Source organism: Exserohilum turcica (genome assembly GCF_000359705.1).
Source record: "Exserohilum turcica Et28A unplaced genomic scaffold SETTUscaffold_22, whole genome shotgun sequence".
NCBI classification, from domain to species: domain Eukaryota; kingdom Fungi; phylum Ascomycota; class Dothideomycetes; order Pleosporales; family Pleosporaceae; genus Exserohilum; species Exserohilum turcicum.
In genome coordinates this window covers 219,609-242,589 of record NW_007360048.1, presented here as the reverse complement: position 1 = coordinate 242,589, position 22,981 = coordinate 219,609, and the positions used below count along the sequence as shown (strand labels likewise).

The 22,981-nt window shown below is 54.6% G+C and overlaps 9 protein-coding genes across 9 annotated transcripts; 3 read left to right on the top strand and 6 right to left on the bottom strand.

Annotated features, from left to right (window-relative positions):
* Positions 1–732: 732 nt before the first annotated feature.
* Positions 733–2,623, bottom strand: SETTUDRAFT_169431 (uncharacterized protein). Its single transcript, XM_008028150.1, has one exon. It carries the CDS (start codon positions 2,552–2,554, stop codon positions 1,205–1,207), a length of 1,350 nt encoding a protein of 449 aa, XP_008026341.1. The 5' UTR covers positions 2,555–2,623; the 3' UTR covers positions 733–1,204.
* Positions 2,624–3,264: 641 nt separating this feature from the next.
* Positions 3,265–4,290, bottom strand: SETTUDRAFT_110688 (uncharacterized protein; the record flags this gene model as incomplete). The annotated part of the gene is made up of 1 exon (XM_008028149.1): positions 3,265–4,290. The coding sequence occupies one exon, from the start codon at positions 4,288–4,290 to the stop codon at positions 3,265–3,267; it is 1,026 nt and encodes a 341-aa protein (XP_008026340.1).
* A 291-nt stretch (positions 4,291–4,581) lies between these two features.
* On the bottom strand, positions 4,582–5,972 carry SETTUDRAFT_169429 (uncharacterized protein). Its single transcript, XM_008028148.1, has 4 exons — positions 5,626–5,972; positions 5,396–5,573; positions 4,915–5,345; positions 4,582–4,863 (listed from the first exon to the last, which is right to left on the bottom strand). Exons 1-4 carry the CDS (start codon positions 5,778–5,780, stop codon positions 4,734–4,736), a joined length of 894 nt encoding a protein of 297 aa, XP_008026339.1. The 5' UTR covers positions 5,781–5,972; the 3' UTR covers positions 4,582–4,733.
* A 742-nt stretch (positions 5,973–6,714) lies between these two features.
* Positions 6,715–8,471, bottom strand: SETTUDRAFT_169427 (uncharacterized protein). Its single transcript, XM_008028147.1, has 4 exons — positions 8,453–8,471; positions 7,948–8,394; positions 7,032–7,892; positions 6,715–6,975 (listed from the first exon to the last, which is right to left on the bottom strand). The coding sequence occupies exons 1-4, from the start codon at positions 8,459–8,461 to the stop codon at positions 6,883–6,885; spliced, it is 1,410 nt and encodes a 469-aa protein (XP_008026338.1). The 5' UTR covers positions 8,462–8,471; the 3' UTR covers positions 6,715–6,882.
* Positions 8,472–8,920: 449 nt separating this feature from the next.
* On the top strand, positions 8,921–11,374 carry SETTUDRAFT_184829 (uncharacterized protein; the record flags this gene model as incomplete). Its single annotated transcript, XM_008028146.1, has 1 exon — positions 8,921–11,374. The coding sequence occupies one exon, from the start codon at positions 8,921–8,923 to the stop codon at positions 11,372–11,374; it is 2,454 nt and encodes an 817-aa protein (XP_008026337.1).
* A 785-nt stretch (positions 11,375–12,159) lies between these two features.
* On the top strand, positions 12,160–12,726 carry SETTUDRAFT_110663 (uncharacterized protein; the record flags this gene model as incomplete). Its single annotated transcript, XM_008028145.1, has 1 exon — positions 12,160–12,726. One exon carries the CDS (start codon positions 12,160–12,162, stop codon positions 12,724–12,726), a length of 567 nt encoding a protein of 188 aa, XP_008026336.1.
* A 410-nt stretch (positions 12,727–13,136) lies between these two features.
* On the bottom strand, positions 13,137–14,999 carry SETTUDRAFT_177520 (uncharacterized protein). Its single transcript, XM_008028144.1, has 6 exons — positions 14,816–14,999; positions 14,705–14,721; positions 14,435–14,634; positions 14,049–14,384; positions 13,666–13,999; positions 13,137–13,615 (listed from the first exon to the last, which is right to left on the bottom strand). The coding sequence occupies exons 1-6, from the start codon at positions 14,920–14,922 to the stop codon at positions 13,404–13,406; spliced, it is 1,206 nt and encodes a 401-aa protein (XP_008026335.1). The 5' UTR covers positions 14,923–14,999; the 3' UTR covers positions 13,137–13,403.
* A 118-nt stretch (positions 15,000–15,117) lies between these two features.
* SETTUDRAFT_151548 (uncharacterized protein) lies at positions 15,118–17,998 on the bottom strand. The gene is made up of 2 exons (XM_008028143.1): positions 17,346–17,998; positions 15,118–17,233 (listed from the first exon to the last, which is right to left on the bottom strand). The coding sequence occupies exons 1-2, from the start codon at positions 17,850–17,852 to the stop codon at positions 15,503–15,505; spliced, it is 2,238 nt and encodes a 745-aa protein (XP_008026334.1). The 5' UTR covers positions 17,853–17,998; the 3' UTR covers positions 15,118–15,502.
* Positions 17,999–18,493: 495 nt separating this feature from the next.
* Positions 18,494–21,166, top strand: SETTUDRAFT_151543 (uncharacterized protein). The gene is made up of 3 exons (XM_008028142.1): positions 18,494–18,663; positions 18,723–20,741; positions 20,792–21,166. The coding sequence occupies exons 2-3, from the start codon at positions 18,726–18,728 to the stop codon at positions 20,918–20,920; spliced, it is 2,145 nt and encodes a 714-aa protein (XP_008026333.1). The 5' UTR covers positions 18,494–18,663; positions 18,723–18,725; the 3' UTR covers positions 20,921–21,166.
* Positions 21,167–22,981: the final 1,815 nt, after the last annotated feature.

The window sequence follows — 22,981 nt, the reverse complement described above, 5'->3', positions numbered from 1 at the left end:
CGATAGATGTGCTGTTGAAAAAAAAAACCATGATTCGTCTTTTTGAGTTCGCTCACGCGTGGCTCGAGTCCTTCACGTCAGCCCATCCAGCGGACCAAGTGCACACGGTACTACTGTACACAAACTCTGAACATTTCCCAACAAACAGGTACCTCGCCACCACTCCCCCTCACCAGGAAAAATAAGCTTTCGCCCATTACCCCATGTTTATACCCCATCCATCCCAAGCCATCCTAGCGTCGCCATGCTGACTTGAACCCTGACACCAATCCCAAACCCCCGCTTCCATCCGTTTTCCCGCTCGTTTCCGCCCGTCCGTCCGTCCGTCCGTTCCGGGCACGTAACTATGTATGTATGTATGTATGTATGTGTGTATGTTGGTATTGTCTTTGCTGCTACATACCCCGATTTGCAACACTAATTTTTATCATCATAATTATCAATTTCCATTTACTTACTGCTTTTGGTACTTTGTGCTCTTTCCGAACAGCGAGAAGCGAAGCGAAGGAAAGAAAGACCAAGAAGAAGGAAATAAAATCGCCATTTTTATTTATTTTTACCCCTCCCCCATCTTTCTTCCCCCCCCCCCCGCCTTGTTATATTTGCTCGCCTTCACTCCATCATCATCCCTTCCTTCTTTCCCGCGTCCAAGACTCCACACTCCCTCCTCCATCTCCATCACCACAAGCAACAAACCAACGAAGAAAACACTGGCAAAAAAAAGAAAAAAAAGAAGACGAACAAGAACAAATGCTCTTCACAATCTTCATCCTCGTCCTCGCCTCCGCCTGGGCCACCATCGGCTTGCTCCTGGCAAAATGGCTCAAGCAATCCGGGCACGCGCGCCCCTTTACCGGCCGCAACTGGTCTGATCGCGAGCTCTACGGCGGCGGCGTGGGGTTTGGGCGTGTGGCGGGCGTGGCTGCGGATTACAATCACAGTGAGGAGTATGGCAGGCGGTTGGGCAATGTGAGTGGGGAGAGGGATGCTGAGACCGGGTTTAGAGGGATGCCGGCGTTTGGGAGGGGGAGGGTCAAGGGTGTGTAGGTGTAGAGAGATGGGATGGATGGATGGGTTGTGGTGGAAAGGGGGGGGGGATGTTTTGGAGGGATAGATGTTGAGGCTTTGGAATTCTCAGCGATGGTTGGGTATACATATATCTATTGCTTTACGTTATGCTACGCTCGCTACGCTCGGCATAAATCTACGAAACCGGCGCTGCACTTCCATACGGCACACCAGGCACACTCTCGATATCCACAAAGCCATACATATTTCCCTCTGCATCACTCCCAAGCGCCTGCATCCACTTCTGCACGTCCTGCATAAACGCCTGCAAGTTGCCCTCGTCACTCAGGTCAATTGGCCGCTGATCTTTACCCAGCTGCCGAATCTGCGTTCCAGCCGCGAGGTTGGTGGTGCCAAAGTCGTTTTCACCCGTGAGCTGCTTGATAGCGGCGTCGACTTCGCCGGCGATGATTTGGCGCGGAAGCTCCGGTTCCTGGGCTGCGGGCCGCGCGATACCAACGCCGTCGACTGTGTTGAGGGCGTCGAGCATGGCGGGGACTGTCTTGAAGCCGCCCGTGACGTAGGTGCGTGTTTTGGACAGCGAGGGCGTGATTTTCTCGGCAAACTCAATGAAGAAGGCTTCGCGCTTCTTGGTGGATTCGCGCTGGTGCACAAAGGCGGTCTGCTGGTAAGTTCCGCCCGAGAGCTCGACAAAGTCAAACGTGTTGTCTTCCAGCATCTTGCACAGCGTGCCGGCTTCCTCGGAGTCGAAGCCCTTGTCCTGGAACTCGACTGAGTTGAGCTTGATGCCGAGGACAAAGTTGGGCGATGTGCGCTTGCGGATCTCCTGTCCAACCTCAGTGATGAGGCGCGCGCGGTTCTCGAGAGACCCGCCGTACTTGTCGGTACGCTGGTTGGTGGTGGGCGACAGGAATTGCGCGAGGAGGTAGCCGTGGGCGCCGTGGAGCTGTATGCCGTCGTAGCCGGCCTTTTCCAGGAACTCTGCTGCGTGTGCGAAGCCTTCAATCACCTTCTTGATGTCTTCTTCGGTGGCAGCGCGCGGCTTCGCAAACGTCATGCCCATAATGTTGCCCTCGAGCTGGACATCAGACGCCGAAATGGGGTTCTTCTGCAGCTTCTCCGGGACCTGACGGCCAGGATGAGACACTTGGGCAACAATCAACGAGCCGTGCTTCTTGGCCTGTGTCGCGAGCTCCTTGAACATTTCGAACCGCTCGCCCTCGTACTTTGCGTCACGCGGGATAATGGGGTTGCCGGCTGCCTCCAGGTGGTCGTACTCAAACATGACGTTGCCCGTGAGGATAACACCAAACTGGCCCTCGCCCCATCGCTTGTACACATTGACGAGATTCTTGGACGGGATACCGCGGGCCTCGAGCTTCTTCGCATCCCACGACGACAGACGCTCCGTCATGGCACCCTTGAGGAATCGGTTTTGCGCACTTCTCTTGGCAAAGGCAAAGTCGAGCGGCTTGCCCAACGGGGCAGGGTCCTTGTGCTCTGCTTCGTATCGTCGTGGTGCCATGTTGAAAAGACGTGAAGCAAGTGCCTGGGTATCCAGGTAACGAAGAAAAATAAAATGATACTTTTGTTGAGGGAAATGGACAGGGTGTGGCGTGTATAGAGAACCGGCTCTACGGATGCCTCCGGTATATAAGTAAACAGGTCGCAGGCTCTACATTTCTAAGCAATTCTCCCATGATCTGCCAGATGGATACAGGGTTACCCAGGGACCCTCCATGACCACGTCATAGAGCACCGTTGGCATCGCTATGCCTCGGCAGATGTCCATACATAGACAGAAAGCATACATCTAGATTGGCGACACAAAGCGTGTGGGGGAGGGGAGGGCACAGCAATGCCTCTGAGCGGTATAGTCAAGTGCCCGGCCGCACTTCGGCCAAGCATTACGTGCTCAAAATTGCACTTTTTAATATGCAGTTGACGGCGAACTGAGGAAGGTCTTACGATCGGGATGGGATCATCGTACAACAGCAGAGACTAGTGAATTTTTTAGCTTCGTGTTGCATCATTGGCTGCAGTAAAGACACCAAAGGAACCTCGGTATTCGCAGATACAAAGAGTGGGGACTGGTGGGTTCAAGGAAACACTGCCACTGCGTACACTAGTATAGAATTATTCAGCAAAAACGTGGCGCGCAAGGTATTAGAAATTGAACATACAAGTCGATATACGAGTAAGTTGCGCAAACACAGGGTATATGCATTAACCAGATCACGAGCTTCCTGTCCCATCCGCCTCCTCTTCTGCCTTCTTCGTTCTCTTCAGTCTCTCTTCCGCCGCCCGTGCAAGCACTTCTCTCCTGCTCATACCACCCACACTCACACTCGCTCCGCTTGCGCTGCTAACCACCGTCTCCCCACTTCGACCGCCCAAGGTGAATTCTCCGCCTGTCCAGCCTCCATGGTCATGTACTTCTTCCGCGCCAGTAGGTTCATAAAACTCCTCGTTGCCAACACTGTGGCCCCCGCTCTTCCAGTCGTCGCGAGCCACCTCGCGCTCAATTTGCTTGCACAGATTCCAAAAGTTGCGGTCGTGAGGGCCCCAGACATTGTGCGCGAGTTCGTGACATAGGGTGTTGCGAATCGTCTTGTAGTCGCGGTAGCCGTCGTATGCGTCGGTTCTCAGGCGCAGTTCAATCACCTCTCCCCTGTTCCGGTTCAGCCCTAATGTGCGCGATTCCTGTGTTGTATGCATGGCAGGATCCATCTCCGTGAGTAATGGAACGCTAAACTTGTGTGTGCGCATCGCGGCTTTGATGCCTGCATCGTCACGTAGTCGCTCGAGGAAGCGCAGCGAGCGCTCGGGGTTGGGGAGGTAGGGTAGCGGGCGCAGTGTGTGAAACGTGTATTGCGCTTCTTCTTGTATCTTCTTGTAGTCTCGACTTCGCGCTGGGGTGGCGGCTTTAATGGGGCCTGGTCGGCGGGGTGCCGAGGCGGCGGATATGCTGTTGTTGAGGGAGGATACCGCTTCCTTGGTACTGCCCATGAGGGTTATCTTCTTGGTCGCGAGCTCCGTGAGCGGCAGCGCAGCATCCTTGAAGGGTGGCTTCTGCAGCCCGATTTTGCCGCCAACGAGGAACTTTTGATTCTCCGGCGGTATAGAGAGCTCCGCCGCGACGCGTTCTGAAAGAGCGGAGATGGTGGCATCTTTTGCGAATGGTAGGACGATTGCTTTGCCGTGGTGTGTGAGCGTGACTAGGATATCGTCGCCGGAGGTTGCGGGTGCCGTTTCTGCCATGGTTGAGTTGTTAATGCAGCGGGGAAGAAACGAGGCGGGCCGAGTTAAATATGGCTTCCATGCGGCCTGCTGTATGGTTAGTGTCAGTGGCCAGGTTAGCAGTGATCAAGATCAAACGCCGCAGCCTGTGGCTGAGCCATGACTATGCGCTGCTTCGGTGACGTTCTGCAAGGCTTCCACGACGTGCTGCGTCGCCATCGGGCATTTGTCATGTCTAAACTCCGGCGCCACTCCTCTTCAACACCACTCGCCGTCTGTTGCCCCGGCTTTCCGTAGGACACTGCGTATTGAAGGGATAATATATTCGTTTTCAATGCTCAACCGCTACCTAACGGGTATCATAAACTATGCTCCAGTAACCATGCGCAGGCTATGCTCAAGTTGTAATCCAGTAGTAAGTAAAGTACGCAACAAGCTCCCCCATGTTAGGGCCGACTAGCTCACTAATCCATCTTCGCTTCCTCGGCCTTCTTCTTGGCTGCCTCGTCTTGTTTCTTCCTCCGCTCTGCTTCTTCCTTGTCCAGGACCTCTTGTGATTTAACCCATTCTCGCACCTCTGAATCCCATCGGTGTCTAGAGCCGTGTTAGCTACCCTCGTCTCGTGTCGACAGCACTGCAACATACCCGTGAAACTCGGTAACGATCAAAGCCTTCTCCTTGTACTCGTCCACGAGTATCTTGTCGTAATTGTAGGGCACCTTGGCCGGCACCCCCTCAAACATGGTCTCCCGCATAGGGTACAGTTCCGATGTCTGGTATCTGTGATAGTTTTTGCAGACCCATTCGCCCGGATGGTCCTCGGGATGAGTCTCGCTCAGTCCAGTGATATCTATAAAAAGGCCGTTACGCGTGTCGATCCACCGTGCGTCGATGATGTTTGCGCCGTCGCCACGCTCGCGCTCCCAGATCCATGGATTGACATCGAGGAGGTATTCTCGCTGCACTGTACCATCGTAAGAGACGTAGGGATACCTGGTTTGGTTGTACGCTCTGCCGAGGTGTTGCAGAGTGGCTTCAGTGACTTGTGTATCGAGATCAAAGTCCCAGGGCAGACGCTGTGCAAGCATTAGCAGACAGGACCCCAATGGCCGGACACGAAGGGTACCTTTCCGTTCCACCACCAGCCCAGCAACGTTCCGTGGGCGATCCAGGTGTCCATGTCATTCTCGCGGAAGAAGTTCAAGTAGGCACGGATCATGTGCTTCTGCGTGTCGGTCCGCTCTTCGTCGGACACGACGCCTTTGAAGTAGCGTTTGTCATAATGGCCGAGCGTGCTACTGCCTCTGGCGGGCTGTGAGCTGCGTCCCGAGGCGGCCATGCTTGTTGATGACTTACCCAGGCTCATGGAAGTACTTGGTATCCTGGCGCGCTTGTATCCGAGAAGCCGATCCATGTCTCACTGAGGAGTCCACGTCCGGGGTGGGGGCGGCCAGCGAAGACACGCAGAGGGCTGCAGCCGCAACAGCGGCTGTCGACACTGACAGACGCATGGCGAAGCGGGAGACTGTGTGACGGGTGAAGGCAGCAGGCGGCGATAGCCAGAACAGCGTAACAGGCTGGCCTCGACTGGCAATGGGGGAGTCCCAAGGCTGAAGGTGGAGTGAAGATGGACGGGCAGCAAACGATTCAGGAAAGGTGTCGCGTGCCTCTGTGACCAGCAACGGACAGGCCCAGGCAGTGGCAAACACGGACGGGGGGGAAAGGGCGTCAATGGCAGGCGGGCGAGGGAAGACGAGCACGAGTACGGGGAGGAGGGACGGGGCCGGGTGCAGTAGATAGAGCCGCCAGCCAGGCCGGGGCGCAGCAGGAGGATCTGTCGTGCAAAGAAAAGATGACGCACGCCCGACTGTGGCATGCTACCCCGGAATATCGGCACCGTTGGAAGCCCCGAGATATCGAATCCAGGCGGGTGGAGCGCGCACACGAGCAGCGCTGCCCACTCATGCGAGGCACTGCCATGGCTAAGCTTTTTGGCACGCGACCGATTGCCCATGCGGCTCCACACCAAGGCGGCGGCGCGAGGCTGAAGTGGCTGGTGTTTGCAGTGCTTCACCCCGTCGCCCTGCAATCTCTACTTGTCCACCTGCCCCCAACTGTCGTGTGTCGGTCGACCTCTGCCTCGAGCCTTATCGTGCGAAGCGCCGTGTGCGTCTACAATCACCCGCCTCGCGTGAGCCGTTACCCAAAACAGCAGCGCGTCGTCGTCATCACTCATTTGCACCACCGCACACAACCGCCTTTCCTTTTCCTCTCCGCCCTACTACACCACGGGCATGACTGTGGCGCATCTGCCGCGTAGCCCGTCCGAGGTTGCGGGTGCTGCATGCTACCCTCAACGAGGCCATGACGACGCCCCCCCCTTTACCCCCCCAGCTCATCACGCCGTGTGCAGCAGAAGACGCCCACTCCAGCACGAGGCCATTGTTCTAGAGCGGCCGAGCAGCCTGTACCATGTATTGCATCCCGTGCTTTTACTCTGGCTCTACCTATACATGGCCCGCCTCAGCCCCGCGCCCAAACGCTACATGCAGACCCCGTCCGAGACCCCTTGTACGCCGCACATAAAAGGCACAAAAACCACGCCGTCGCCGTCTACGAAACATCCATGGCATCCGCGCCGTTCGTCACCGCAAAAGATACGTCGCCCGCCTCGCCAATCAGGCGCTTCTCTGACTCGGAGACAAACTACGATCGTGTCAGCACGGTCCAGCCCAAGCCGACTTGGTCTGGTCACCACCTACCTTGACACTCCGGTTGGCGTCGTAGAAAAGCGCAAAGCTCCGCTGTACGTCGTCGATGCTCACTTCAGAGCCGTTCCGCTTGCCACGTATCAGGTCCGACGTCGTGATCAAATTGCTGGCGTATCGCAGTCCTGTCTCCTGGCCAATCTTGGTGAGCAACGCCAGGGCATCCGGAGACAGATCAACCTCCTCTTCTTGCGCCCGTATCGAGATGATTTGCTGCATCTCTTCCGACGAGTATGCGTGCGTGCTGACAATGACGACGCGATCCAAAAAGTCGAGCGGCAGCCCGTGTGGTGATTTGTAGTCGGTCCCGCGTATCTGTGTGTTTCCCCGGTTGCTGGCCATGATGACAATGGGCGCTAGCTCGTCCTCGAGCGCGCGGTTGATAAACGAGAAGCACTCAATGTCGAGCATGTGAACTTCGTCGATGAACAGCACGCCCGGCACAATGGTCGCCTTGCCCTCCTCCTTCCACTCGGCCACCTTTGTGTTGATCTGGTCACGCACCTCGCTGCGGATCTCGCCCGTGTCGCCCGAGAAGAGCGCCAGGAAGCCCTGTGTCCTCGAGTTGATGACGTCGATCTCGTGCAGGCTGACCGTGTGCACCACCTCGCGCCGCTGCTGCAGCTCGCCCTCGGGGCACTGTACAAACTTTGTGTCGATTCCCATTGCATCGTAGTCTCGCGAGCGCGTGTACGAGCGGCCGAGCTTGGTGATCTTGCCCGACGCCTTGTCGATGGAGATGATGTCGCCAGCCATGACCTTTTCCTTGGTCATGCCGTCAATCATCTTGGTGCCCATGTCGTAGACGGTTTCCATGTCGGTTGTCTTGATGGTAAGCTTGCCCTGCTTGTTGCTCTGCACACCGTGTTAGTTGGCACCGCTGCCATGCGCGGCATAGCCCACCACTCACCCCGGTGACGCTGCGGTCGATCTGTATCTCGACCACCTCGCCCTCAATCACCTCGCTCTCTTCGGTGATGCGCACGCCAATCGACTTGCGGAACGCTTGTGTGAGGGCCTCGGTCTTGGACATCTCCAGCGAGAAGATCTCCGACGAGGCCAGCATGGTGAAGGGCACGTCGGGGCCCAGCGACTGCGCCATGCCCATGGCAATGGCCGTCTTTCCCGTGCTCGGCGGGCCCGCGATCAGGACTGCGCGGCCTGCAATCTTGCCGTCGCGCGCCATCTTGAGAATCACAGCCGCCGCCTTGCGTGCCTTTTCCTGGCCCACCAGCCCCTGCGACGAGACCTTGGGCTCGAGCGTGTCGTCGTCGACGCCGAGGCCGCGAATGTGTGAATGCGCCGCAATGAGGTTGAGTCCGCGGAGCTCCTTGCTCTCGGCGATGGTGGTGATGGGCTGCATCGTGTTAGTGGTGGGCGCGCTGCCGGTCGCGGGCATTGTCGCTGGCACGTACCATGGCCATGGTGATGTGGCTTGTGGGTGATTCGGAGCTTGGGTGAAGGCAGCAGCAACATTTCGCGCTCGTCGCGCACACGGCAGCTCCAAGCCATTCGGCGCACGGTTCAGGCGTCTGCGTTCCGCCTTTTTGCCCAGGCCACTTGGTACTCCGTTTCATGCGGCGCGTCAACGCGACAGCCCCTCGGTTACCGCAACCAAGACTCACTTTACCTACCTCCAGTACCATTGGCCTTCTCTTTTTCTCACACCCTCACCCTCGCTCTCTCCCCTTCTTTCTTTCGCCTTTGGTTCGCGCCCCTTCCCCGCTCTCACTCCAAAGGAGGTTTGCTGCCGTCACGCTACCCCTTGCGTCTTGGCGTCTCATGTGCATGCACGCGTGGTGCTTAAAGTACGCTCCCTAGTCATCCGTTGGCGGCCGAAACCTTTCAACCAACCCTCAACTCACTCACCTGCACACAACTCGATGAGCGCGCGGCTTGGTAAGAGGCCGCCAGAGCCTCGATCTCGCGGCACCAGCCCTCCCAACAAACGAAGCCGTCTGCCAGAATCGCGACCGGCCCGACAGGACAATGCCCACCCGCTGCGCAAATCGCTCACCCCATCCACTCATGACACCGGCCCAGTGCCCGCACAGAATATTCGCCTCATGTCTCCCACCAGTATAGGCAGTGGCAGGTCGACGCCTACACATCAGAGTGCTCCGCCCGCCCCTTCTACGCGTCCGGTCGAGTCAAGCCAGCATGCAACTGAAAGCACCCGCGATGGTCCCCGCACTAGCATGCAATCACTGCGACACCTCAGAGACAGACGAAGAGCCATAGCCAATAAGGCACAGTCCAACCCGAGCGAGAAACCAGCTGCAACAACGACCTTGCTTGATTCGAAACTCAAAGCCCAGCAACTAGACATATGTCAGCTGAAGAAAGAGCGAGATGAACTCAGCGACAGGTTAAAGAAGATGGAAGATTGCTATGAACGGCTCAACCGCAGGGGAAATGAACCAAAGCAAGACTTTTCGGAATACCTCCAACCGATACTCTCTCGCCTAAATGCGCTTGAAAAATCCTCGCTGGAATTGCAGGAAAAGAGCAGGCTAAATCCTGTGCAAGATCGACTATCTGCAATAGAAGCAGCGCTACTTGACATGCTGCAAGACATAGATCGAATTGGCCAAAGTCAGTCTACGACGGGAAGCGAAGCTCTAGTAAAGATGTCAGCATTAGAGAACGACATTGCTGTGTTGAATAAGTGGAGATTATCACAGCCCAAGGCCATCACTGAGGATATGATAAGAAAATTTGCTACAGAAGAGATTGGAAAGACGGAAGATGTCAGAGCGGTAATACGCAGAGAGATTACCGAGGCAGAGGAACGACTAGATCAACGCATTGCGACTTTACAGCAGCCTCTCCACGACGCTTGGGACGGGCCCAAGGATATGGAGAGCGCAACGGCGACCATCAGAGAAGAGGATCTGCGTACCGTCGCCGGTTTGAGAGCGCTTGAGGACCAGATCAAGGATATACAGACTAACCTTGGTGCGCTCTCTGACGATCTTAATGAAACTGATCAAAAGGTTCACGAACATTCTACCGTTATCGGTGTCATACAAAATCAAGTCCCCGAGCTTTTCCGGCAGCAGTTTGTCCCATTCAAGTCAGCGGCCGAAGAGCGGTTACAGACTATCAACAACAAGCTAGACACGCATGCAGATGAGATTGCAATTTTAAGATGGCATACGAAGCAGCTACAAGCAAAATCACAACCGGACAGCCTCGGCCATAAGGGCCAATCTCAACTCGATTCGCTCGCTGCAGATGCAGCCACCCTCAAGGCAAACATGGCTGCTCTCCAATCAGAGACCGCAGCAAAAATTCACGCAATTTCAGAAAAAGCAGCCGACGCACAAACCATGGAAAAGCAAGTGGACAGCATCATGTTTGCATTGAGAGATCTAGAACACCGTTACCAAAACATCAGTACCGACGAGATCCACCAAAAAATGGTCCATTGGTTCACGCAGACGTATCCGACGAGTGAAGCTTTAGTGAAAGACACAGCACAAATTCAACGGGACATCACCGCTCTCAAGAAATTCTGCAATCGAATTTCATGGGTTCCAAGCCGCACGGAAAGTCTGAACGAACTGTGTCAGCATGCTAAACAGCTCAAAACACTTGCAATCAGCGCCTTGGACTTGCAGCAGCTCGCCCAAATTTCTACAAAACTGCAGCTTGTTGTCCAATCGTCATCCCAGGAAATACAGGTTCAGGTTCAGTGCGCCTTGCTCAACGCGAAAATGGCAATGACCAAGGCTCAGGACATTAGTGGCAAGTTGGACGAAAACTATAGAGTGCTCCACGCGCTCCAAAACACCGTCTCCGAAAATCTGAATTTGCATCAGTCTTCTTTTGCCAAAGCCGATGCGCTCATCGCGCTGCAAAATAGAACTAAGGATTTGGAGAGCCATATCCGCGAAATACAAGCAGAGAGATTAGCGGGTGTACAAGAGCTGCGCACAATTTTGAGCACACACCATGAGAAGCGTGTCGAGATTGAGCAACGAATCAAGAACGACATCCACGAGCTCAAGGCGTTGAGAAGCTCGCTCGTGCCTCAGGTGTCTCGGATCGCTGAGCAGGTGGATGATGTTCAGGTGGCAGCATATGAGCATCGGCAGGATTTCGACTCAATCAAGAATACACTCATCGAGCCAAACCGCGACTTTTTTGGTTTATTTGGCACAATCCTCACCGTCTTGGCACAACTTCAACAAGCTGTTGAGGGCATGAACCAGAACCTATCTGTCGCTCCGCTAAAGCTGGACTGGCAGTACTATCTTCCGGCACTTGTCGAGCCGCCTGGGGAAAACGCTGGGTCCTGTAGCGGGAATGGAGCGGACAAGGACAAGCAGTAATGTTGGGGATCTATTTTACGTGGTCTATAATGGTGTTTGGTGTTCGGTTTTCCATCTGGAATACATGATACCCACGGCCTAGCGGCTTTTTTGCATTTTTTTTTAGTGAATATCAGTGGATCCTAGCTTGCTTCAGATATGGAACTCTCCATGCCTCTAGCTTGATTTGTCATGAAAACTATCAAATTGAAAGATTCAGTAGTTCTGGTGTAAAATCCCGCTCTTGGTCTTGGATCGAAAGTATTTGCTGTGGTAATGGTCGTAGTTTTGTCCGCACCACGCATGTAGTAAACGAAGAGAGGGGTGGAGAAACGAGCACATGTACATGTCTCTGTACAATTGACAGAGACATTCTGGGCGGACGTATATATGAAGTCAAAATAAACAGTTACAAAAACCACGCTGTGTGCCTGACATGTATAATCTGGTGCTCTACATATTCATTCCTCATATACGTGCGAGTCATTCGCCAACAAACGCGTCTCCACGACTGAGTCACAAGCACAAGCAAGAATCCCGGAGGTAAGCCCAGACGCGCTAGTTAACCCCGCCAAAACTTTCGCGTCAACTTCCATGCACTCTTGGATGCTTGCGTGCATGCATACAAAGCTCCAAAACACAACCCAGCAACAATCTCTCCCCGGATCCAGTCCGCGCAAAATACACAGCCACCATGTACCGCAATGCCGTCGAAAACAAACAATAACACTACTACTCCCCCATCAAACCCCTCTGCTCCCACTCCCGCTCCCACTCCCACAACCACCAACACAGAAGACACATGCATGCCCGACGCCACCACCACACGCCCCGCGCGGCAAAACCGCAAGCGCAAAAACGCAGACGACCCCGGCAAGCAAAAAGAATCCCACACCGTCTCGCAATGCACAATGCGCAACCTCCCCTGGACATATTTCCACCTCGTTCTCGTAACGCCCAGCGCCTTGGCCTCGACTTCCACATGCATTTCCACATCCACATGCACACAAACACAAACACAAACACAACTACAAACGCCCAGCGCCACAACCCAACAAGACATGACGCCCTTGGTCGCCTCGCCGCTTCTCACGGCGGCGCTGCGCACCTACCTCGGCACCATGGGCAGCGCGATTGCAGTGGATATTCTGAAGACGCAGGGCCGCAGCGTGTGGATCCGGATTCCGGGGCCGGATGCGCGGGGGGTGCGCGCTGCGCTGAGTAACTGGGTTGGGAGCGCGGATGCAGAGGATGTGCTGGGTGGGGGTGAGGCGGGGAGAGTGCGTGTTGCGTGGAGGGTTGTGGCGTGGAGTGGTGTGTTGGGGGTTGTTGTTGTTGGTGGCGGTGGAGATGGGAGGGACATGTTTGGGTGAGGAGATGTGGAATGTGTGTGAGAGATGAGGGGAAAAGAAAAAAAATGCATATTTGTGGGTGAGAAGTAGAGGTTGAGGATACGCTGGTGTAGAGATTGCACTGGATGTAAGCTTGAGTGATGCATTCTGCGTCGGGCGGAGCGCGGTATGCTAAGCATCAAGAGAAAGGCAGGGAGGCACACGACTGCAAAAGATAGCCTCGTAAGTCTTCATAGCAGCAGAGGGCCAAGTCAATGAATATTGACAGCATGAACAAGACAGCCTATCCATGTGGCTAGACAAGGGAGGTGATACATCAGGTATCAGCAATCTAGAGTATCCAAACAGAAGAGTACCAGACACGAGGCAAACACCCCAGAGCAGACATCACAAAACAAGACTGTAACGCTTCTTTCTTTTGCTCAAAGAGTGCAAAAAACAAGTAGTAATTCAAGTCTACACACAATTTGGAAGAGTAAAAATAACAAGTGCGCATGATTTGTGAGAGTGAATGAGAGAGAGAGAGAGAGGGAGAGAGAAAGCCACGGTATCCCCCTATATCCACACATGGAAAGAAAAATACCTTGAATAGTTGTCCCACGCTGAATCCTTTCCGAAGTCCGTACCCGCGATGAAGAATGGCAAACAACCCCTCCAGCTATTTCCTACATTGTCGTCCCGCCATTGTTACAAGAGGCTTACTGCCATCCGGGCTGGGGAGCATGGTGACCCTGTTGACCGCCATAGCCGGACCCATGGCCGGGGGGTGGAGGGTACTGTTGGCCTCCGTATGCGTTCTGGTTTTGATGTGTAGGGGCACCACCATACTGGTTGTGCTGGTGGTTATCGTAGTTTCCTGGACCGCCATACGGGCCTGCAGGTGCGCCGTATGCAGGACCTCCATAACCAGCTAGATTCTGTCAGCTCTACTGTGGCATTCTGTGAGAAGAAAGATGGTACCTTGCTGGCCGTAACCACCGGGGGCTGGTGATGACTGTGATTGACCGTAGCTGGGGGCTGGTCCACCATAACCTGACTGTCCGCCAAAACCAGCTTGCGAGCCATAGCCGTGTCCATGCTGCGGCTGTGGAGTATGTTGTTGCGAGCCATAGCCGCCGCCATGTCCTTGGCCGTATGATGGTCCAGATGTAGATGAGTGGCTCGAGTGGCTTGGAGCACCGCTGCCATACTGAGCGCCAGGGTTGTACGAGGATGGCGGCGCGGTGCCCGTGTATGCTCCGCCTGACGGGGGGCCCGAGTTGCTGTAGCCGTAGTCGTTGTTGGGCTTGTTGTGCTATAACTTGTCAGCATGTCATCACTATACTTGAACCAAAGTCACATACAGAGCCTCCACCCAACGCGCCGCTCAGCATGCCTGCGAGGCCGCCGCCGCCACCACCACCGCTTGATCCATGGCCAGAGTTGCCGCCTTGCTGGCCTCCAGACGAGTTTCCATGTTGCTTTCCACCGCCTAGCAAACCGCTAGCCAGCTGGCCGACGAGGCCTGCAGCACCGCCGCCGCCACTACCACCACCACCTGAGTTGCCACCAGAACTTCCATGTTGCTTTCCGCCTCCCAGAAATGAACCTGCGAGCTGGCCAACGAGGTTTCCAGCACCGCCACCACCACCACCATTGTTTTGCTTGTTGCCGCCCATGAGCGCGTTCATGGCGAAGCCCTGTTCCCGGTGTCAGCGCAGCCTCATTGATGCCCAAGTGTGCCTCATACGCCCAAGCCGCCGCCCCTGTCGCCTGTCTGACCGTCGCCCATGCCTCGTGTTCCGTCAGCTGCGTTTGGGCCTCGGGAGCCGTCTGGAGTGTGGTATGGATTCGTGTGTTGCGCGGGTGTGCTGTGGTTGGAGCTGGCGCCTATGGGGGCTTCGCTGGTAGGCAGTTCCCATTGCGAGACGCCAGTGCTGATCTGGACATCTGTCGTTCCGGTCAGGGCATGCGCTAGAGCTAGAGGACAAAGTACGGTGAGCGGGCCAAGACAACATACAGTAGTACTTTCGGGATCTGGCGTGTCTGTTAGCACTGTCGCGGGGCACATGGTGCGGAGGCGGGGCAGCGTCAGCTCGTGTCTGCGCAGGCGGCAAAGACGAAGACGTACGTGTTATCCCACTGCGCTATCCAGCCTGCAGGGAGCTTAGGTAGCGTAGGGTCGGTTGGGCCCGAGTCTGGCGAGACGGGCGGGATTGGGGGCGTTGGGACGGCCATGGCGGCGCGGCCGAGACGGGATGCGGGGTGGAGCGAGGGGATGCAATGCGAAGGGCAGCGGGCGTGGAGAGAGCCAGGAGACGCGGGGGGCGGAGAGAGAGGCAAGGAGAGGTCGTCACGGCCTCGCAGAGCAGCGGCTATATGAGACGAGAGCAGCCCGCCATTGGCGGAGTGGTCCTGGTTAGCGGTGGTAGTGGGGATTGGCTAGCATGCTATGCGAGGCTGTGCACGACATAAGTCCCAGGACATGTACGCGCAGTCCGGCAACTGACGCATGCACATGTGCGCCGCCGGCCTCCTCCAGCTGACTTGCATCGCGGCTGCATTCCCTATACAGCTACCCACGGCCCAGCGCACAGTGAAAATGCCTCGTCCGCCCGTGGCTGGGACAGCGCCCCGCCGTCATTCCCACGCTCCCCCAAGCCGCGGCCCAACCGCGGCCCAACCAGGGCCCGCTACTAATACACGCATCTCTACTGTCAGCACACTGCCCATCCAAACGCCTGCCCAATTCCCACCATGGCTGCTGTCTGCCCATGCCTGCCGAAATCTCGCCATGGACCCCCCAGACCGCCCGCCACTACCACGCATAGCCGCCACCATCGTCATGCTCGTGATCCTCGTTGCCGTTCCACTCTTCGTCTCCGCTGGGCTCCGCGTCGAGGAAGTCCGCCTCGTTGAAGATCTCCTCGCGCGGGCGGAAGTTGTCGATGCGGAATATCACCGTGTGGCACCGCCCTTGCACGAACACATTCGCCTCGTCCGCCGGCGCTGCACCCTCTTCAGCCCCAGACTGCTCATCCGACTCCTCATCGTAGCTCATGCCTGCTCTTGAGCGAGACCGGAGACGCTTCGAGCCCCAGCCCTCGTCCTGCTCGCGTGCACGTGAAGCTGCCAAAGCCACATCGATATTCCTATCACGCTCGTCGTTGGCCGTGTCGGCTTGGCCTTCCCTGGATGGCTGCTCCGACACGCCCTCGATGAAAGAATCGACCCTCTCTTCGTCGCCAAGCTGTGTCTTCCACTCGCGGAATGCCCGTAGTGAGACCAGGTGAGCATCTGGCGCCTCCCATCTCCTTGCAAATACCTTTTTGAACTTGGTGCTCCATGTCTGCCTAAACTCTGCCCGCTGACGCCAGTCGGTATCCACCATTGCTATGATTGTAATCTCTTGAAGCCACGGCAGATCCTCGGCAGAGTCGATCAGCGAGCTGAACAGATTGGCCGCAGACGTCGAGTTCCAGTTTCGTAGGTATTGCAGATCCAGCACTCGAAGCGTACATGGCCAGGATGGAATCTCGTTTTCGCCCAGAAGCGTTTCGTACAGAGGCTCATTATCAGACGACATGGCGAGTGAGCTATAGTAAGTAGTGTCCATTCTCAAGACCTCGAGCTTAGGGCACGAGCGCTTGAGATCGACCAGAAAGGACATATCGAGAGCTTGGTTGTGATTGAGCACCAACTCTTCCAGGTGCGCGCCATGTGCAGCCAAAAAGGCTTGGAGAGCATCCGAGAGTAGTTCCCCACAATTGATAATGCTCAGGCTGATGAGGTTGCTCGGCAATAGGGGTAGCAGGCGTCCGCTGACAACTCCACACGTCTCAAATGACAGGCTCCTCAAATTAGGCAGAACAGCCAGTGCAGATGCTAATAACTCTTCTGCTGTGGGTTCGTCTTCGACTCCATCGCTATCGCCTCGGCTAGCTTCAGGGTGAAATTTGGTGAGCGTCACATCGCGAAGGCTCTGAAACGCGCCATCTGTGTGAATACTCTTCATCCACAGAGGGCCCTGACTACAAAAAGTGCTGTTCCATCGCCAGCTTCTCAGGCGCAGGCTCGTCCGCCGTAAGGCGTCGAAAAGCTCGCTTGGGTACACCCAGCGGCGGAGTGGCCGAAGCCGTGGTCGAAACGGAGGCCTGTCCATGGGATCAAAAATGTCAATCTCACGCAGTGTTGTCAGGGACTGGATGAGAGCAGCAAGGTCTGCCACACTGTTGGCAAGATCCGTGAGGGCAGTCATCTGCGTAGCATCCAGCTCTAGTCGCTTTACCATGACCCGATAGTCATCATACGCTGCTGGCGGAGGCGCAATGAGGTGGTGGACAAGATCTTTCCGCGCCTGCCTAGTGGCGAATATGGGCGGATTGCGGTAGAGAGCTGTTAGCGCGGGTTTGGCAAATGCAGAGCACATTCTCGCCATTTGCACAAGCCATATTATCGAAGAAGTGGGTTTCATGTTTTCATCGTGGAGTGGATGTGAGGCGTAGACGAAAATCTGGAGAAGTACGTGGTATGGTAGAGAAGTCCATGCCTACAGCCTCAGGTATTAGCATCGCTCATCGTGTGTATCGAGGCATGATGGACATCTCCAGCTTGGTCACAGTATTCCGCAACTCGTCTCAGGGCATTGTGGATGAACATACTGGTATGTGTCCATCCGTGGGAATGTCTGTCACCTGGTGCTCAGTATGCGCTTCTTTGTTCGGCGCAAGCGGTGCGCCCAGGACAGCTTTACGCCGAGTCTTGCTGCCTTTTGCCCCCCGCGTCTTGTGTGAGAGAGAAGAGGGCGGCGCACTTGGCCGTGACCTGGTGCGTACTGCCATGACCTGCTCTTCCTCAACAAAGTCGGCATCCGGGGCCCGGTCGTCTTCGTCCGAACTGATGTCCTTGTATGAAACCTTGCGCCTTCCTCGTCTACGCGGATGCCGAGAAGACGGCTGGCGCTGGGCAGAAGCGGCGGGTTCTGGTGCAGCATGCTCGCTTCCGCTGGAGACTTGGTCGACTGCTTGGGCATGTCGAGTGGATCGGCGAGTTGGGACGGTGCGTTTTCGAGGGACTCGCTCGTGGCCAGAGCTATCAGAGAGGCCGTCGTCACTGCTCGGCTCTTTATAAGAGACAGCGCATCGTTTGCGCTTTAGCGCTGCGGCCATGTCGCACAAGTCCGGGTCGAGTAACGCTGCGAATCTGCTTCCGGGGATGGGTTAGCTAGGATTGGAGCCTACAAAGGCATTTCGGCCTTGGAATGGAGCAGCTAGAGTGCATCGGGTCGTTCAGAGCATGGTGCGGGCATGCAGCGAATGGTGGTGGGAGTTGCGAAAGTGAATCGGGAGACATGCGGACCCCGAGAGCGGCGCATGAGATCATTCCAGATCACCGGCCCAAAGCAGTTTGGTGCCCGCCCGCACGTGACCTCGCACCGCGACCCCTAAACACAACAACATGGACGCTGCATGTGTGGTGGGAGCGAAGCATCTGGCAAGGCTTCAGTCTGCAGCCTGCAGCCTGCGAGTTGCATGCGATTACTTAGCGTGTCCCCACGACATAAGCGTCATCTCGCGCGTGCGGCCTCGCGTCCTCTCTCGCTGCCGTCGCGCCCGGCAAACCCCTTCAAACCAACAAACATCAGCACCAAAAACACGCGACAGAAAAACTCTCTCGGTCTGCTTAAACCCCAAGAGGATCAACCAGCCGTGTCTTTCCCCTGGCGCGCGAACGGTATCGCGAGACGGGTCGTACGCGTACAAGGGTATGCGACGGGGGTTGCCAGAACCACAACAACCTTGTTTCATCCGCATCCTCGCCCTTCCGCTCGACCTCCACATACCCATCATCGCCAATCACTGTAGGTGGCGCGCGTGGCCTCCATCCCCGGTCCGATGCAGTGCTTCTAGTCCACTAAATGCACGCCTCGACTTCGGACTCTCAGTTGCCCTAGGATGCAACTGAGCGACTACGCGCCATGTAAGTCCTTCAGATACCTGCTGTTGGTCCATCTCACCTCTGATGTTTCCGTGTCGTAGAGCATGCGAGGACGGCAAGACTGGTTTTCTGGAAACATATTATTATACGACTACTTATCGAGAAAAAGAGCACCAATCTTCCTAGATCGGAATCTAACCCAAATCCTCCAAGCACACGAGGATCTGTTGAGCGGACGTAACACAAGCAGCCGCACAAGGTCTGACTTTGACTTTCGTTCTCGGTGGAAACCCCCATCTGACGACCGGCTGAACAAGATGATTGACCGGGACAACGCCAAAGGGTCATTCGTGCTTGAAGTGCACGCCATTGCCCCGCAGGATGACCAGACAGTCGCGCAGAACGAGTATGAGCGTGGCCCAGTCACCAAAATCCGGAATTTGATGCGGATATCGAGTACCGTCAGGGTATCTGTCATTCCGCCATCTTCTGACATGCCAGCTACAGGCTCTTTTGCGCGCGAAGCCATGCTACGAGGAGCTGATAGAGGCTTGACTCGAGGAGCTGCTGTCGAAATGAGTCCACTTCTTTTGCACCCCAGGGATATCTCCTCCGATCCAGGGGGAATCACTGTTGATGACTCTTACAGATTGCTAATAAGCATGAATTTTACAAGCCACGCAGACGCCCAAGAGATGTACAACTATCTGGGCCTCAGAGACACAGACACAGCTACACACCTGTCGACTTCCTATAAGAATATCCTCGAGTGTCCAGAGGACAGGATCATTCTGCCACTGAGAGCAGCGGGCAAGCTAGTCGGAATTGGTCTCGAGGTCAGCATGTACTGGAACAGTACCACAGGAGATTCAATCCTCGCCAGCTACAACCAACATCTCAAAAACACAATGGAGCCGCCTAGCTCATACCCCACTCCCCCTCGGGATGCAACACCACGCTACAAGCTGACCTATGTCTACGGAAACGAAATCCTCGAGCGGTCAGAGCCTGTCTGCTTGCATTGTTCCAGAGGAAAGAAACTCAAAGACGTGCACGAACTCGAAATGCATTTGAACACGTGGCACGAATACTTTTCCTATCAGCTTACCCCGAGAGGAATTGATGCCAACGGGGTTGAGCACTATCAATTTGCAAGCGAAGTTACGGATCCTAGAGCCGATCACCGTCAACGGGCGAGTGGTCACACATACGAGCCCTGCGATGTACGTGTACTCGCCCCAGACCTACCATTCGACAGACGGCGGTATTTGGAAGGTGATGATGGGTATCAACGTGCTGCCAGAATTGAGAAGCATCTGAAATATCAGAAAAGAAAGCAGGTTTCGGAGCACTCAACGGCTGTAACTCAGCAACGTAAACCCCCAGAGGAAATTCAAGAAGTCCCAAGGAAACAAAGAAAGACATTTGTGGTACCGGAACCCGCACAGGGCGTCACGTTTTTTAGATCGTGGAGTAAGCGACCTCTTGAGCCAGGCGAAGAGATTAGCGAAAGCGACGACGAAATTGACGAAGGCTGGATGCGAATCCGCAGGTATGCAGAAATTGACAAGGCAAATTTATCTGCAGATGCACGTCGATTTCTAAAGGCATTTGATACCTTTATACACGACGAACATCTCCATGCAGACATTCACGCTGGAGACGCAATTATTCGCTTCGCAAGAGCCCACGGTAGTCGCATATGGCAGGAAAATATCATGGATGAATTCACAAAAAAGATGGACGAACTGTTGGAGGACAAAGTGATTTTGCAGGAGATATACACAAGAGCCATGGAGATTGTCAATAGCCAAAAGACATTGAGTGGTGCAGGAAGCAATGAACTTTCTCGACGACTAGCTGAACTCGATGTTCAACACAGGCTTACAGGAGGCGGGACAAACAAGGCCGCCATGCCATGGCACGATCCAAAGGGGAAAGGCAAAGCCATAGTCACAGACACTGGCAACCTTACTCCCTATACTGCAGCCTCGGATGGGGATGCTCTATCGGGTGCACTCGAGGGTGGAGATGTGGACCCGCCATATGACGAGTGCTATTGTGGTGTGGATGCGTCATTGGGTCCTGGCGCGTCAGACATGATTGCCTGTAGCGATATCGTGAGTATCTGGGCCCAGAAAACATGCAACAGAAGCTAATACATGACTAGGACTGCGTACGACGTTATTTCCACGTTTCCTGTTTACGAAATCACGTTCAATATTCTGCACGAGCCCTCCACAAGCCACAGACATGGACTTGCAACGACTGCAGAGACCAATCCAGGAGAGCGAGTTAGCTCCTTTCCGTCGAAACTAGTGTTTATCCAAAATAGCATGTTGATTATGTTGGCTTTTGTCTTTACCGTGTTTAGCGTTTTAGTAGAGAAGTAGTTTGAGTAGTTGCTACCTTGACGTTTGTTTGTCGTTTTTTTGGGTGGATCAGTAGTGTTTTGACAGTTCACTATTGTGATACCTGTAGCATAGTTACCTGTATCGTTTGTTTTTAGTATACGAGTTAGAAATCCATGTACATGAGTTTGTTTGTTGGGGGGAATCAAATACGTAGATGTAGTATTCTTGCTTCCCTTGGGTGGTTAGATTCAAACCCAACCACCACGTAATCAACGTTTACATAGTGTCATGTCCCAGGATGTCGATAATGAAGACGTCATTCATCACTTGTGAGTTTGTGTGTTACACATAGTATTACCGTGATGATCATTGGATCGACAGCCACGGCAGCATCTTACATAGCATGCCATTTCCCCTCATCCATGGTCAGCACCACTGAATAAGCCAAAGCTCAATTTTTCCCTTTACCCATGTACGTAACACACGTAATCCAAAATTAAAAAAAAAAGGGACCCTTCCGAGTTTCCGCGCTCCCGACCCAGCGCAAAGGGTGAAACACACACAAAAAGGGCGGGAACGACACAGACGCGGAAAGGATGGAAAAGCCCGTCTATATGTCGCGTGTGTTAAGGTTTGTTTCAGTTTACTAATATCAATGCTACCTGCTATACGGACTGTACATGTATACACACGTAGCAACGCCACGCCACGCCACGCCACGCCGCTAAAATCCAATCAAATAAAGTCCCGCACGGCTGCTCATGGCCAACGACCGACCGACGGATGGATGGACATGACAGGACATGACAGGACTGACAGGACCCAGCAACCAGCAACCAGCGACCCAGCTAACCCAGCTAACCCAGCAGTCCGACCGAGCAAAAGCCCCGACCGAACATCGCCCCGACGCGACCGAACCCCCAATCGTACCATAATAACTAAGTAGCGTAGCAACCGGCTGCATAACCTAAACCGGAACAATGGCCGCTGTGGGAGAGGTGACCAAGAGATGATGAGCACATGACAAGAGAGTGGGAGAGAGAGTGAGATGATGCAGAATTTTTCCTGTCTGTTTGTTTGTTTACTTATTTGTTTCTTGCTTGTCTTCCTGTAAGTACTAGTATGTACATAGCACACGGGGAGATGGAACAGCATTTAATGATAGCGTGCATGCATACATGCATGCGTGCGCGGGTGCAGCCGGAGGGAGGGGGGAAGGGGGGAAGGGGGTGTGTGGCTGTCATCCATCCATCCATTCAATCCATTCAATCCATCCATCCATCCATCAATCAATCAATCAATCAGTCCGTCCATCCATCCATCCCATCCCATCCCATCCGTCCGTCCCGAACATTTAACTTTAACGACCCCCCTCCGCCCCGAAAGAAAGAAAAAAACGACTACTAATACGAATCCACAATAATAATAATAATAATAATCGTAATCATAATAACCATAATTATAATAGTAATAGTGCCCTTGAAAATACCAAGCCGGCCATTTATTTTTATTTGACATACTACTTACCTGGCGCGCGCGCCCGCGCGCCCGCGTTCAAGACTTGCAGGAGACAGGCATCCCCCTCCCGCCCTTCATTCGTTGGTTGGATTGGGCTGGGGAGAGGAGGGGCGCGCCAGACAGTGCAGACTCCGCCCGCGGCCCGATTTCACTTGTCAAGGGAAATGGAAAAGGGCAAAGAAAGAAGAAAAAAAAGCGAGTAAGCTAGCTGAGCTACGTAGCTAGTAGATAGCTAGCCAGCCAGTCAGTCAGTCAGTCAGTTAGCTAGCCAATCCATTTGTCGTCGTGGGGGCATAATGGTACAAGGGACATACATAGTAGCAGCTAAGTACGTTACGTTACGTTACGTTACGTACGTATGTCGAATTCAGACATCCAAGGCAATTTCCTATTACCAATTTCCAATCCAATCCAATCCAAGCACACCCTCACACTCGCGAGCCGCTCATCCCTCCCTTCCTCCTTCCTCCCCCCCCCCCCGGATCGCC